Source organism: Nannobrachium achirus (genome assembly GCF_963921795.1).
Source record: "Nannobrachium achirus genome assembly, chromosome: 18".
NCBI lineage: Eukaryota > Metazoa > Chordata > Actinopteri > Myctophiformes > Myctophidae > Nannobrachium > Nannobrachium achirus.
In genome coordinates, this window is record NC_137825.1 from 29,346,212 (window position 1) to 29,362,285 (window position 16,074).

At 42.3% G+C, this 16,074-nt stretch overlaps 1 protein-coding gene across 1 annotated transcript in view; it reads left to right on the top strand.

The window, feature by feature from the left end:
• Positions 1-776: 776 nt before the first annotated feature.
• The window catches only part of skap1 (src kinase associated phosphoprotein 1), a gene marked incomplete at its 3' end in the record, with an annotated part of 43,296 nt that continues 27,998 nt past the window's right edge, over positions 777-16,074 (top strand). Inside the window, exons 1-4 of the mRNA XM_080747340.1 lie at positions 777-897; positions 3,952-4,057; positions 5,032-5,057; positions 5,420-5,536. Coding sequence (XP_080603466.1) covers positions 858-897; positions 3,952-4,057; positions 5,032-5,057; positions 5,420-5,536 — 289 coding nt within the window. The 5' untranslated portion in view covers positions 777-857. The remainder of the gene's footprint in view (positions 898-3,951; positions 4,058-5,031; positions 5,058-5,419; positions 5,537-16,074) is intronic.

A 16,074-nucleotide genomic window follows, 5' to 3' on the forward strand; every position in this document is an offset into this window, starting at 1 on the left:
CCGGTGAACCTAAGCACAACGGTGGGGGCCGATGGGCAAGGAGGTTCGCAAGCTTATGAGAAACAACTTAAGTAAGACCTTAAAACTGGCGAAAACAGTTGCGTGCATTAGCGCAAGATGACAATAAAGGAAATCATTAAAGGGAAAACATCAAATTTACTTCTGAAAAGCCTACTAGGCCTTAAAACCTGGTGAAAACAGTTGTGTGCATTAGCGCAAGATTAGATGAGGATAAAATAAATCATTAAATGGAAAACGAAATGAAAATTAAATTAACTTCTGAAAAGGCTTCTAGACCTACACTAGCCTACTGGTAAAATTAGTGGAACCGCGATCTTGCCACACATGAATAATTGTGGTTGTAAACAATAACACAGACAATATAAATCCTTAGTCTAATAATGGGAAGAATCATCATCATGGCCCCAAATAACTAAATATCTTCTTTAAATATCTTCCAATTGCCTGCTGTTGTAAGGATATAGGGGTGATACAGTATAACACTCTGATGACAACTCTGTCAATCACAATTGCCTGTCTGGCATTTGAGACCAAAGCACAGAGGAAGTTGTCATCACTGTCTGCACCTGCTCCACCCCAATTTGTGCAAATCTACAGGCACACACGCCGGCACTTTAGTTTCAGAACAGTAGGTCACAGATGCACACAGGGGCTGTGTAAGTCTATCTGCAAGAATGTGTTCCAGGTTGTTGCTATCTTCACCATAGGGCTGTGAGTTTTGAGGTTTAGTAGTAGGCTACTACAGTAGTATGCTACCACAGCATAGCTGAAGAGACTGACGTTCTTGAAGCAAGTCTGGCAGTCAAATTATTCTTAATTTTGTAATTTTGTTAAGGATGGGGGCAATCCCAGAGGACGTCAGGAGGCTTTTGGATGGTAACGTCAACTGCTTCTATTCATTCTCTGTAATGCTATAATGCTAAAATATTGTAGGAAGTTTGAAGTGTGCTTTAGTTATTGCCGTAACTACTACAGAACTAGACGCAAATACGTGTGTGTGTGTGTGTGTGTGTGTGTGTGTGTGTGTGTGTGTGTGTGTGTGTGTGTGTGTGTGTGTGTGTGTGTGTGTGTGTGTGTGTGTGTGTGTGTGTGTTACACACACACACAGCATGTAAGCTTCACACATTTACACGTATGTTCACATCTTTAAATTCTCTATAACCCTTTATCTTGAAATGTTGACACATTCTTTCTTTAGCTCTGCAAATCTTGTCATAAGCTAATGTGTCTGTTTGCCTTTAAATACAATGGAAAATCAGATTTTCATAGATAGTCATCTCATTCACCGAGTCACCCTCACAATGGCTGCCTAACATTTGCTATATTTGCATGTATTGCCAGGTTGGCAAAATGTGGCCTTTGTAAGAACACTGGCACCTCTTATGTGTAATACCTACAGTACGTGTAATAAAGACATTTAATCAGATAAGTGATTTGTCGGACAAGTCCAACATGTTTCATGTTTTGCCTGGTTGTCACATAGAAAAAGGCATTGTACCCGACTGAAACATACTGTTTGTATGTATGGTTTATAATACAATTCTAATGTAATGTTATTTGGTCCTGGTCTTTTACAGTATGTCTGGGGGGACTCTGTAACTGGCCTGGGGTCCAGTTTTGTTTTGTCCTGACTGGATCTGAGCAAACATCAGCCATCTCATAATGAAAATATTAACCCATGATTCCGTGTGTAAAGGTTGGGCATCACTTCCTGTTTCTCTTAGCTGTTTCATTCTGACTGGTAGCTGTTGCCCTTTTGCCAAGTAAAGCTCCTTGGGAAACTAGTTTAAATGGGAAAACTTGCTATTCCTACGTCCCATCATTTCAACTTTTTTTTTACTCACCCTCGTCACGGTTACTGAGGTTAGGGTTTGGTTTAGGCATAGAGGTTACCGTTCACCCATGTTGGCAGGTTAACTACTGTCACACTTTGACTCTGAGTGAGGGTTGCGTAGGCCAAAAAAGGCACTTGTATCAGTTTCCAAAATACTCAAAAAAATACCCAAATAGGAAAATGTTCAAAGGCAGTCAGTCAGAGAGTTTTTTGTTACAAAACAAGTGCTTTTATTCACCTCTCAGTCCAAGGAACTGGTGTTCACCAAAATACAGCAAAGACCCAAAAAACTATATAGTCCTCACAGCCCTACTTTGACTGACTAGCTCAGGTGGCAGGTCCCATTAAATAGGCTAAACCCCTCCCCTGGACCGTACCAATCTTAAATGGAATCCACCATCTACCTATGAACCAGTATACATTTCCATGTCCAAAGACCATATATTTCCATGTCAATTCCATGACAATATAAAATTATTCATACACATTCACTTAAAGTTTTACCTACACCATTAAATTAGAGTTAACCAGCTAACAAACCCACAGGTGGTATGGTTCAGCTTGATTGAGCAATCAGGTGTGTTTAAGCTTGCTCCCTGCCCTGGAGTCCAAGCACTCAATGAACCAAACAATACATCAATACAACAATACATCATTATTGGTAACAATTAAACAATACAGTGCAACACAAACTTCTCAAATTCAAATAGTGTCCATTAAACATGTGGGGAAACACTGTAAACATACTTAAGTCTCTTAAAAGTATGTCAGTGGCGAGGTACATTGCCACAACTACTCACCCGCGTCGGCAGGTTAGCTTTTCACCAGGTTAACATTCACCCGTGTCGAAAGACTGAAATGTCGCAATATCGACACGCTTCCGTTTAAATTATTTAAATTGGGTGAACTGCGAAATCCAGTTGGTGGTCACTATCATTATGATGTGAACAAACCACTAATACTATTTGAAGCAAGTGTGATTGGCCAGAAAAAAAGTTATGTCAGCTGAATTGAGTTTTACCTGGGGGCCCCTATAAACAAAAACAGATTCTGTCGGGCACGCTCATGCCGTATATGGGTGAGCATACACACTCTGCACACCACAATGGTTGACTTATTGTTTTGGTTTACCACTTAAAACCTATAAACTGAGTCACCCAGGCGTCTATTTTTATTCCTCTACACCAAAACGGTTAACTCAAAATAGCCTATCTACACTCTAACAGCGTGTCACATTGTGATGCTATCTGCTATTTTCACCGAATGATTTGCCTATTATGACATGCCCAAGAAACCCAGGCTTCAAATCTTTGTTATTTCGCAAAGATTGCAACCATGATAATATATCTGTACATCAGAAACATATTAGGCCTACTTTAATACACTTTAGATCATTTCACTACACCTTGAAAGCACCTCACAAGCTCTGCAGGTCTCCAAAACCCACGATGATCAAGACCCTACCCCACTACACTGCAAATGCCTGAGTGTTAATTTAAACTCTGAGAGGGTTTCGCGTGACTGGTCTTCCAGAGTCTTGAGTACTGCCATCAGCCATCAGGGGTGTCGCACCAAATGTTGGGCCCTGGGTACAAGGATTCACTGCGGGCCCCCCATGAATGTTCTTCATAGGGGGAGGGGGTTTAACTCATTTAGACTGGGAACACATTATTACGCGTTATTTTGTGCTTTAACTATCGAAAAATAAAAAGATCTTGAATATTTCAAATCCTTCTAAGGTTTTTTGAATAACCTATGTTTCTATGTCAGTGGTGCTCACACCTTTTCATGTGAAGGACCCCCAAAATGATATGTATTTGGCCACGGCCCCAGAAGCAAAATTTGGGTTACAAATGTTCGCTTAAAAAATACATATATTCAAAGATTTGCACACATTTTCACGACTTAGTGAATAGCAGATCTACAAGCTCACAAGCTTGTAGATCTGCTATTTTTCAATAGCTAAAGTATAAAAGAATTAAGGCCCCTCCACCTTGGGCCCTAGTAACTCAGTCCCACTCCCCCCCCCCCCCTTGTGACGCCCCTGACTGCCGTGCCATTCATTGCTGACTGTCCTCTTCTCGTCTCCCCCTCAGACTGTGAGCTGTTTGTATCAGACATCCTGCAGGATGAGAACCTCAGTGAAGATGCCAGAGAGGCACGGGACGTCTTGTTGAGTAACTTCAGAGTGGTCCACAATCGGTAGGATTTTTACCTCTGGAAGCAGCAGGACTCCACTAATTAAATTACTGTAATGTGTGGAGAGGTCGGATTTGTATTGTTGTGGTGTCGCCGTAATTTTTCCTGATGCCCTTTATCCAACACTGCATTATTTATTATTATTAATTATTATTAAAGCACCCAAATTGTTATCCTTTAATGAGCTGCGTTAATTTAAAAATGTGTTATTTTGAAAGAGGTCACTCAGTCATCGATGATAATTACTATTATTAGTCAATGTAAATGATGTGTTTTCTGCAGAAATGTGGAACATTTGCACTACATGGACTGGGTGCATGATTTAACGCACCCAGTTTCATGCATGATATTGAAAATACAGCAGTCTAGAAAGTGTTGGGCAATATATTAATATTATATCAATATCATGATACGAGACAATTGTGAAGGATTTTGCATATCGTGATTTGGCAAAACTGATTTTAACCACTTCAGCCTCATTTTATACTTTACTTCCAAAAATAGTCAAAACATTGTGATTAAACCGCAGATCAACAATAGACCAAAATGTTTTACTATTTGAGGTCATTTGTCAACAATGCGATATCAATGTCGACGTACGTGTATTTGGTAAAAGGATTTGTCCATATCATCCAGCCCTACTACAGGGACCAGGATTAATCTTAGTTATCAAATGTGATTTACCGAGCAACACAATGTGCATAATGAAAAGTAGAGCATGTAATGACTTACTCCGGAAGCAACCAGCACACTCGCTGATGTTTGCACTGCCTGATAAGGGCTGCAAGCTCTTGCCAGAGAAAACGTGTGGTTTAGTGGTTTAGTGGCCTTCGTTGCAGGAAACCATTGTAGGTAGCAGCAGGAGAGGTTGAAATTCAAAATGTGTTAAATATTCTGTATGTACTGTATATTAATATGTATTCACAGTGTGTAAATACATATTCAGTGCTTCATTCACGCCCACTTTAATTTTACAGAAATCCACAGGAATTCCCCACCCAATGTAAGTAATCACACACCAAAGTAATTAATTACTAGATCAAATTTCACACTATTATCTACACTGCATTTTACTTCGTCTCTCTCTCTCTCTCTCTCTCTCTCTCTCTGTGTGTGTGTGCGTGTGTGTGTGCGTGCGTGCGTGCGTCTGTCTGTGAGCGCCCTGATTACTCATTGGGGCATTGTGTGGTGACAATTCTTTGCCTGGCCCCAATATGTTTCCCTTTCTTTTCCCATCTCATCCTTTTACTCTCTCTCTCCCACACACACACACACACACACACACACACACACACACACACACACACACACACACACACACACACACACACACACACACACACACACACACACACACACTTACAGTTGAATCCAGACAGGAGGACAGTTCTGATGACAACCGTAGTTCCAGTCTGGGTCGGTCGGCTCCCTCGGATGACGCCTCACTGGCCTCTGACTGTCAGGATGAAGGAGCGCTTCATTGTGAGTCAGCCACAGACCTGCATGCGTGTTCGTTTTTGTGTCTGTCTGATTGAGTGTGTGTTGGAGTGTGTTGTTTGAGCAACACAGGCTCTTCCTCAGACCTCTGCTATGAACTGGTTTAATGTCAAAATCCTCATTAACCACTTTAAGTGTCGCTACTTTGGCCATGTTATAGTCGAAAGAAGGGCAACAATATCAGAAATAGCAAATAAAAATGCTGATCTACAAGCTCACAAAGCATCACATCTTGACACATTGTGAGCTTGTAGATCGGCCTGTGTGTGTGTGTGTGTGTGTGTGTGTGTGTGTGTGTGTGTGTGTGTGTGTGTGTGTGTGTGTGTGTGTGTGTGTGTGTGTGTGTGTGTGTGTGTGTGTGTGTGTGTGTGTGTGTGTGTGTGTGTGTGTGTGATGGCATGGTTGGCAATGCCCACATGGGTATTTCTTTCTAGAGGAAACAGCTATTTTCAGAGGAAATGTGAGGGTGATGTAGGGGGAAGTTCTGCTCTCACTAGCAGGTTATGTACAGTAGGCTAGGAAGTCTCTTGTATTATGACAATATGCCAATGTTCTTTGATTACATTCTGTCCTTGGATACAGGTGAATTCTGAATGGCACAAACCACTGTCGGAGTAGTAGTTATGTATTCAGTCTGTGACTGGGTGGACCGGTGGAGAAACGTGATGAAGCATTGTTAATACAAGTCACTTATAACCTTCTTTTTCTGAAGCGATTTTCAAGAACTTTTGTTTGGGTGTTGAGTCTGTTGACGTCGTCATTAGAGCTGCAGATCCCTCCGAAGGAGACAGGAAGAGGTTTATTGAGAGCCAGTGGATGATGTGACGATTGACCATGGAGAATAGAGTTTCTTTCTGTTGGTTTACGCAGGTTAGAATTAGGCTTCTTTTTTTAGTTGTTTTCTTATCAGTATGTCTAATATAGGCCTACATTATATTTGTTTCAGATGACATATTGGACTGCAGGTGTTTGTTTTTTAGAGTTCACAAACACATTAGCTGGAGAGAGGGTACACCGGGGACTCCGTGTCAGTGGTGTAGGATAACTACACAGAGGTTACACCCACTGTGTTCTTGACGGTAGTTCTGTCATGGCACACTTTACGCCTGACTTAACAGGCTGGGCAGAAGACACTGACCGTGCAAAAAAGACATTTAGTTTATTTGATCATCACATATTTTCATACAGGTCATACATTCATATAATCATTGTTACAGGTGATCAAAAGGAATAGGCTGAAGCTAAAAGCTTGTGAATGCCTATCCTACTTATTCATGAATTAAGACATTGATTAGTTATGAGTCTCATGGTCTTAAAGAAAACATCTTCTATCTACCTCTTCCTGTGTGCGTGTGCGTGTGTGCGTGTGCGCGTGTGTGTGTGTGTGTGGATAAAGATTAGATGAAATCATTATCTGAAAAAAGAACAACATGTAGAAAACAAAAACATGCAACATACACTGTAAATGAGAGTGAGTGTTACACACCGAGAGTGTATGGTTCTTTACACTCTCAACACTCTCAACACAGGTAAGCAGGTGCACACACACCTTTGCATTGGTGGCATTGGACCATATCAGTGGTGTTGTTCTTTGCTGGTAAACCCGGTTTGCCAGGGACAGTAGAATGGGTCTTATAGTTATATAAGCTACAGGTGTACCGTCTGTGACCTCAGGGGCTATGGGTTGTGTTTCTGTTGGAAGATAGCGGCATGTCAGGAAGATGGGAGAGGAAAAGGTGGAGTCCCACACCAGCCGGGGGGAGGGGACATCAATGTCACTGGAGACGCTGCGGTGATGGTGTAGGATAACTACACAGTGGCATTTTACACCCACTGTGTTCTTAATGGTAGTTCTGTTGAGGCACACATGATACTTAATATCAAAAATAGCAAATCTACAAGATCACAATGCGACACATTGCGAGCTTGTTGACTGGCTATTTTCACTGTTTGTCACATTTATTATGACAACGTGTCTAGGGATTAAGTGGTTAAATTAAGATGTTGCCATATGGAGGAGAACTGTTGCTGCGTTGGCACCATCACTCGCCACTGTGACCCGCGTGACATCAGCGACTCCTCCGTCTCGCCTCCTCCTAGGCGGTTGGCAGGTAGTTTTTGGCCAAGACACCTCAGAGGCAGAGACTGCTGTTCACAGAGGACTGATTGGTGACCTAGAGCTCCCTCTAGTGGCGAGACCTCGGCCCTGGTAATGACCCCCATCCTCCCACCCAACCCCAGAGCAGTGTGTGTTGGCTGAGGCGCAGAGCCAGCCCACACAGAGAGAAGGCTGTGTAGCTGCAGGCTAATGATGTGATTGATTGACCCAAACCCCCTCTATCCTTTCACAACCGGGTTTGAAATACAACACTGTACCTGAGGGGCCATGTGTGTTCCATCCCTCTCCCCCTTTATCAATCTTTCCCTCTATCTTCCTTTCTCTGACTTACCCTCCCTCCCACCCAACCACACTTTTCTTTTTTTATCTTCTTTTTTTTTTGTATGTCCGACTCTCTGCGACAGTTAATAGCCCATGACTTGACTTTGCTGTAGGTTGGCATTATTGACTCGGGTGCCTCGGGTGCCCATCTTTACCCATATCCCCCTTTTCAGGTTGTCTCACCATAGGTAGGCAGTATAGGCATTAGGCACCGCCGAAAACCCTGTGAAATGTTCCAGTCACATGGTAATATAATATTGCGGTTTGCAGTAATTGTGTGGCACTGAGAGCTGATGCCAGGTGTATGTCATCAAAAAATGTCCCTTGTCTGGAACGGGCCTAACGAACTGCTTCATCACTCGCCCACACAAAGATTCTCTGCCAATGTGGCAGATGGCAGGACGACATAAAGTAACTAATATATAGATAATGATTTGTTATTTAGAATTATTTATTATTATTATTAAAATTCGTTTTTTAGAATTAATTTTAACCACTTTATCCTTGGTGTTACAATTCTATGCATATCATTATACCGTAGGTGAAAATGTCTTTTTTTCTTTTGTTGAAAATTCACACAAATTGAACTTTACATTTTAATTAATAATAAATAGGGCTTAATTGCTAAATACGCTTTAAAAACAATGTTTTAATGCTACGGTCCTTTGTAAAAAGAAATCAAGCAATTAAAAGTAGACCATTGTAATACAGAATGCAGCTACAGCGTACAAATACACAAATTGTGTATCATAAAGTAATACTGCTATAAAGCTTGTTTTAATATGTCCGTTGAATAGCCTATCATTTGGAATAGGACCATCGTCCATTTCTGCCTTCCTCAAAAAAAGAAGAAAAAAACCCAAAAACGAATTCCTACCGGTATTCTATTTCCATATTCAATATTCATTGCATTTCCTTTTCTAAAGGGAAGTTAACACCTTACGTTGCGATTTCATCCGTGGTGACCACGTTAGCGTACCAATGGGCTGTGTCCTCACCAAAGGGCAAGTGGAGTTCATAGTTCAATTTCTGTTCACTACCAACTGAAAGGGAAGGCATCACGTTTTTACTGGGCGGTCCATTGCAAAGGAGGAGTGTGTGCATGGGAAATAATGACACGGCCACCTAATGAAATCAGTGGCATTTTAGGAGGAACAATTATCCATGGCTTGTGGTTCGGGTTTTATTCAATTTCCCTCGTGAACGTTCGTTGAAAATGACAAAGCAAGAAAACGCCAGGAAGCCATGAACCACTTACGCTTAATTTATTCTCCCCTGGACACGTTGTGAGCTTGTAGATCAGCTATTTTCACAGGGCGACAGAGTGAATTATAAGTCAGGCTTCATTTGGATAACATGCTGCTTCTTATTTGCATTACAGAATCGCTGTATAAGGTAACGAGGAAAAGGCAAATATACACCCAGATGTAACTACTTTGGTTTTATCATCCCTAATTGTATCTTCCTTTCCCCCCCTCAACTCTACTGTACACAATAGAGACTTTGTGACTCAGAGGAGGTATTATCTGTGGTAATCGACTTGCTGCCTGGGCTCCTCTGCCCTCTGTTCTCTAAAGCTGAGGGTGAGTGAATGAGCGAGTGTGAAGTCGATGGCTGCTTTTTACACGCAGGAGGAGCCTGTGCCGTTTCATTAGATGGAGGTGGCCTGTTGTCTCCAGCGGACTGGGTGACACCAGATTTGTAATGGCTGACAGGAACAGATGGAGCCTCCATTGTTAGCCCGGGTGTCTGCATGCTAATGTGAACTGAGTTTCACCCGCCGACCGTACCGGTGACCTGACCGAGCCTGCAGCCTCCTCAACCCAGTCTTGTCTGCCCCCTTCACCACCTCTCTCTCTCTCTCTAACACTCTCTCTCCCTCTCTCTCTCTCTCTCATTCTCTCTATCTCTCTCTCTCTCTCTCTCTCTCTCTCTCTCTCTCTCTCTCTCTCTCTCTCTCTTTCCTGTTCAGGAAACATGCACAAATACATGCTTGTGCTCAGATTCTCTGTCCTTCTCTCTCTCACACACTCGTGGTGCACATACACACACACACAAACACACACACACACACACACACACACACACACACACACACACACACACACACACACACACACACACACACACACACACACACACACTTTAGATTACATTACAAAGTCAAAAGAACATGTTTGTTTCCACAGCACTGGACATTGGGGATGAGTGTTGGATGTTGGAGATGAGTGTTAGATGTTGGGTCCAGGTGGTCCTAAGAGTGTCCCTCTAACTAAGGATGGTGAGTGATGGTTCAGTTGAGTGACAAGCTCGGAGAACAAGACTGGCACCAGGCAGTATCACACAACGAGCTCACACACAGAGAATATAATAATAGCACTGTACACATTCCGTGAACGGAAGATACAGTAGGAGACATAGAAAAGAACAGAATGAGTAGGAACAGAACATGCACCTCGTATCGTTGTGCACAGATGAGCCGATCTGATGAAGTAGTTGATGGTCATGGCGTCAAGGGTATCAGTATGTGCATACGCACATTAAACACACAAGATGTACTGGGTCAAGCAGATAAATGTCATTCCTATAATAATAACAGCAGTATTGGAAAAAGTACTCAATTTGTTTTACTTACGGTAAGTAAAAGTATCTATACTGCAATATAGAAATACTCTGTTAAAGTAAAAGTCCTGCATTTTCAAATGTATAAAGATCTTTTGAAAATAGCTGATCTACAAGCTCACAATTAATCAAAATGTGATGCATTGTGAGCTTGTAGATCGTCTATTTTCAAATGGCCGAAATGTGTGTAGGGCTAAAGTGGGTAATATAGGTTTTGTAATAATAATCAAAAATTCACAAAGTAACCAGTAACTAAAGATTTCAAATAATTGTAATGGAGTAAAAGTGAAAGTAAAAGTGTTGACAATTGGAAATACTCAGTGGTTCTCAACCTTTTCAGGCCGCGACCACTAAAATAATCATATTTTAACCCCACCCTGACGAGCACTAAGAGTTGAGACATTACATTTTGTAAAACACAGTTGCGAGGCGGTGTGAGCATGTAGATCGTCTATTTTCACAATTTCTGCCTCTAATATTTGACAATTTGGCCAATGTTTAATTTGTCATTTTAGAGGTATCAAAAAGTCCTTAAATTGTCACTTTAGAAATGTGCTTATCTACCTCTATCTATAGACTTAAACGTTATTTTGGTTTGTACACTGTGGAGAGAGAAAACAATGTTGCACGTTAAGTTAATCATCTGGGGACCCTCCACAATAATTGGGGGTCCCGACCCACAGGTTGAGAACCACTGCTTTACACCACCACTGTCTGCATAACAGGATGTTGGGGACGAGTGGTCGGTGTTGGGAATGTGTGCTGCAGGAAGAGCATCACATCACACAGGAAGTTTGCAGGGTAGACGGTACGACTCCCACCTCTATGTTGGGGTCATAATTGTGCAGTTCATGCTATACAGTATTTGCTTTATATACTGTGCTACATGAGGACAAAGGCCTATGAAATAGTCGATTTTTCATATTCAAAAAAGCATGTCATTTTTCACGCCAATGCCGCATCAAGTCTCTTTATTTGTATATGATTGCTGTCTTTGTATTGATCCTTTTTGATCGATCTGATCTGACGCGGGTGCAGTGATCATTTGTTTTTTTGTTGCCACAGGCCCAGGGATGGAGGGAAGGTTGGAGGGAGGGAACGAGGAATGGGAGGGGTTGTAAAAAAAAGGGAGAGTGTGCCTTCTGTCTGCGCTGGCTCTATTTCCTAAGCCAATTACTGGCAATAGAATGCAATAGGATAACCAATTTGAAGTGATGTCTCGCCGTTGCCAATTTCTCATTTGAATATGAGGGAGCAATACACTGCGTTGGACTCGGAACATTATTACGCTGTGCCTGTAAATAGAATATTAAATCTAAATTTCAGCGTTGCGGCTGAACCTTGAGAAACCTTTCCTCAGTACAGTGCTTTTTGAAGGGTATTGGCATTTTGTTCACAATGTTACACGAGCCTCTGTCATCCTGAACATGTAGCTTAAATTAGTGACTGCAAACATCGGATGAATGCATACGTCCTGACTAGTGCAATACTGTAAGGGGTGGGGAAAAAAATACCTGCACACTGAATTGATGTTTCCATAGTAGTTTAATCAACTACGTTTTGACCTCAGCTGGTCTTCATCACATACATTGTTTTAGCTAACAGAGCATCAATCCTGTAGTGCTCTTTCTTTTCCTTTTCTTTTTTCCTTCTTTCATTGTCTGGCCATTTGTATCAAGCACCTGGTCTGTATCTTGGCCAGAAGAGCCACAGCGTTTCTTCACTGCTCTCTCAGCCAGTGGCCATGTCCACCCTGTGAACTCGTGACCCCTGGCCTCTGGGCCCGGCCAAGATGCGACCCGTCTGAGCTCTTGTCCAGAGTCGTCTGAATGATTGACCCTCCTATCACAGCAGGCCCATCAATCACAAAGTTTCTTTGGACTTGGAGATAGCCATCTACTGTATCCATCCATCACCATCTCCCCGGCCTGAAGATTCTTTTTCCCCCCCCTTTTCTTCTGTTTTTCTCAGCACACTCATTGGCGTATGGATTTCGTGACATTTTGATAGTGGCGGGCTCGTTGGCGAGGAAGCGTGGAATATGTTAATGATCCCGCTCTTCCTCGTTTCTCCTTCGCTCTCCTTCCCTCTGCCTCCCTCTGCCTCTGTGCGTTTGCAGAGACACACACATTACGAGGCAGGAGCAGGCTCCGTGCATCGCTGCGACTGCTTGCCATCAGGGTTCAAAAGTTCACTCTATTCCCCTAGGGCTACTGTGCTCCTGCAGATGCTGATAGTCTTTTCTCTCTCTCTCTCTCTCTCTCTCTCTCTCTCTCTCTCTCTCTCTCTCTCTCCCTCCCTCCCTCCCTCCCTCTCTCTCTCTCTCTCTCTCTCTCTCTCTCTCTCTCTCTATCCCTCCCTCCCTCCGCGCCCTCTCTCCTTCTCCGCTGTTTACACTATTAATCTTGTACACTCTCTCTCACACACTCACTCACACTGCCCGGCAAAGAGAGGGCGGCTTGAAGGGGGGATTTGGACGTATTTAACCGAAGGGCATCCATCACTCTGCTCTGCGACGTCAACCCCCCCTCCCCACCCCCACCACACACACACACACACACACACACACACACACACCACAGGCCGTGCCACATCGTCTCCCTGCATCCTCCTGTCGTAAGCCCTCTGATACGGACCCTAACCTCATTCGCTTTTGTTTTATCATTTGCATTGCATATAATTACATCCCTCTCTTTGCCTCTGGTGCGAGTCTGCGAGAGAGCCACGTGTTGAAACATTGGGGGGAGGCAGGGGGGAAATGTGCAGTAGTCCATCTGTAACGCAGCACATAGGCTGCATGCAGAGTGCAGCGCTGGGGCAGGGTGGGTCCTAATCTCCCCCAGAGCTGTCAATGTCACAGACAAATAGCAAAACTATCAGATGCGGCGGGTTCACCCAGAGGTTAGCGTTCCCAGGTACCTCCTGCATTCACACACCCCCCCCCTTTCTTCCTCTCCCTCTCCCTCTCTCCCTCTCTCTCTCTCTCTCTCTCTCTCTCTGTCTCCCTCCCTCTCTCTGTCTCTCTCCGTTTGTCTCTCTCCTCTCTCACTCTCTCTCTCTCTCTCTCTCCCTCTCTCTCTCTCTCTCTCTCTCTCTCTCTCTCTCTCTCTCTCTCTCTCTCTCTCTCCTCTCTCTCTCCCTCTTGCCTTGCAAATGAGAATTTGATTTTGCTCTCCACTGGAATCCATTTCTGGAGATGAATGAAGTTTCGATGCCAGGCCCAGGTGGCCCCGCTGATTTCTTAGGGAAATAAATGGAGATGGGAGAGATGTGTTGGCCTGTACACAGACAGTGACACGACGGCTCCCAATACCTCTGGGATGCCTGGCTTTAATTGTTGCTGTAATGTAGCACTTTAAGCTCATTAACATGCCCTTGTGGAGTTATTCGAGGATGTTGAGGATGCATCCCTCTTTTCAGTAGGATCCCGTGCTGCTGCAGAAAACCAAGCGCCCTGCGTTTGTATGAGTGCGTGTGTGTGTGTGTGTGTGTGTGTGTGTGTGTGTGTGTGTGTGTGTGTGTGTGTGTGTGTGTGTGTGTGTGTGTGTGTGTGTGTGTGTGTGTGTGTGTGTGTGTGTGTGTGTGTGTGTGTGTGTGTGTGTGTGTGTGTGTGTGTGTGTGTGTGTGTGCCAAGTGGGACAGAGTGGCTGTGTGCCTGTGCACTGTTGAAAGATTGCTTATCTACAATGGAAATTATTACCAATGATTTATGGTGACCTGTGTTGTAAGTTAGCTTATCTCAAGGAAATGGGAATCACTTTGTATGGAAAAGAGCGGTGTGGATGATGTCGGGGGAACACGTTGTATCTGTGTGGCTGCCGGTACAACACAACTGTGTGTGGAACTTTATGCCCAGTGGTGCAGAGCACTGGGTTTCCCAAGCACTGCATGGGTCGGGAGTCTCGGGACCCATTTGTGGGTTGCGGACACATTTTTATGGGTCCCTTTATTTTATTTTTAAAAACATTTTGTTTTTAATTATTATTTAAAAACATTTTCAGAAACAAACATTTTCATTCCCAAAAAGAAAAACATTTTTCTTGAATTAAAAAAACAAATTCAATGTTTTTTTTTTTCCAGTAATTTCATGAAAAGAAGTTTATGAAGGAATAAAAAATAGACGATCTACAAGCTCTGTAGCTCTGCTGTTTTATAGTTTGGGTCCCGGGCAGACAGCTAAAAAGTTTGGGAAGCACTGGTGTAGAGAACAGTGGTTCACAAACCTTTTAGCTCAAGACCCAAAAGAAAGTTGGGTGACTCCCCCAGGACCCAAACCAGTGAGAATAGCCTCTCTACATACAAGCCCACTTGTGAGCTTGTATATCTAACATTTCAGTATTTCTTGATATCCCCCCCCCCCCCCCCCCCCCCCGAATTTGAGGAATTAAAGGAACAAAATTATTTTCAAAAGTGTTTTTTAATTCATGAATTCTTTCAGAAAATCTTTTGAAAAAATAATAAAGGAAAAAATAAAAGGGATACTACTTACTCCTTCTAAAAATGGGTCCACGACCGACACATGGGAAACGGTGGTGGCAGAACACATTGTGTCTGTAACCTTATGTCCAGTGGTGTGTAGATGTCTGTATAGAACACATTGTTTCTGTAACGTTAAGTCTGATTTATATTTCGACGCATGACGTTGTCATGTGTCAAAAATAGCCGATCTATAAGTTCACGACACATTGTGGATGCGACACACTGTGAGCTTATAGATCTGCTATATAACTTTGCACAACAGAACATAAATTAGGCATTATCATGTTTTATGTGCAGTGGTGTGGCGCTTCCTTCTTTCTCCTTTAAAAAAGTGAAATGAAAAATATATTTTAATAAGCATCATCGCTGCACATCACAGCACATGAAGATGTACCTAAACGAATCGTATGTTTAATTGTAAATGTACAAAAGTGTATATTTGTTTGGGTTAAGGTCATGTAGGAAACGTTTATTTTGTGTTATTTAGTGATTGCTTTTTGCAGTTGGAGTAATTAATGAAAAATATACACATAGTATTTATTTCAAAACTGCTACACATATTACCAGTTACAATTTGTTAATTTGAAATTAACAAATTGTTAATTTGAAATTAACAAATTGTCTATAGCGTTGAATAATAATAGAAAAATAAATAACTAATATGTCAGCCTTATTGTTTTGCAATTTATTCAATTCAGTGATGGATGTGTATATTCTTTCATAGCTCAGTCAATTATTTCATTAGTGTTTTTACAATTCAGATAACCTTATTGGGGTGCTGACAATAACTTACAAATCTATAACAACTGAAATGGCACACGTCCAACACGTTTTTTTCTTAATTACTGTTAATTAATGACAACTGTACAACATTTTAAATGTTTCATTTTTGTTGTTTATTATAATGAATTATACATTTTCGTTGTAATTAAAAATGTTTAGCCTGAAAAATGTGAACTAAATGTACACCGTTCTGTTAAAC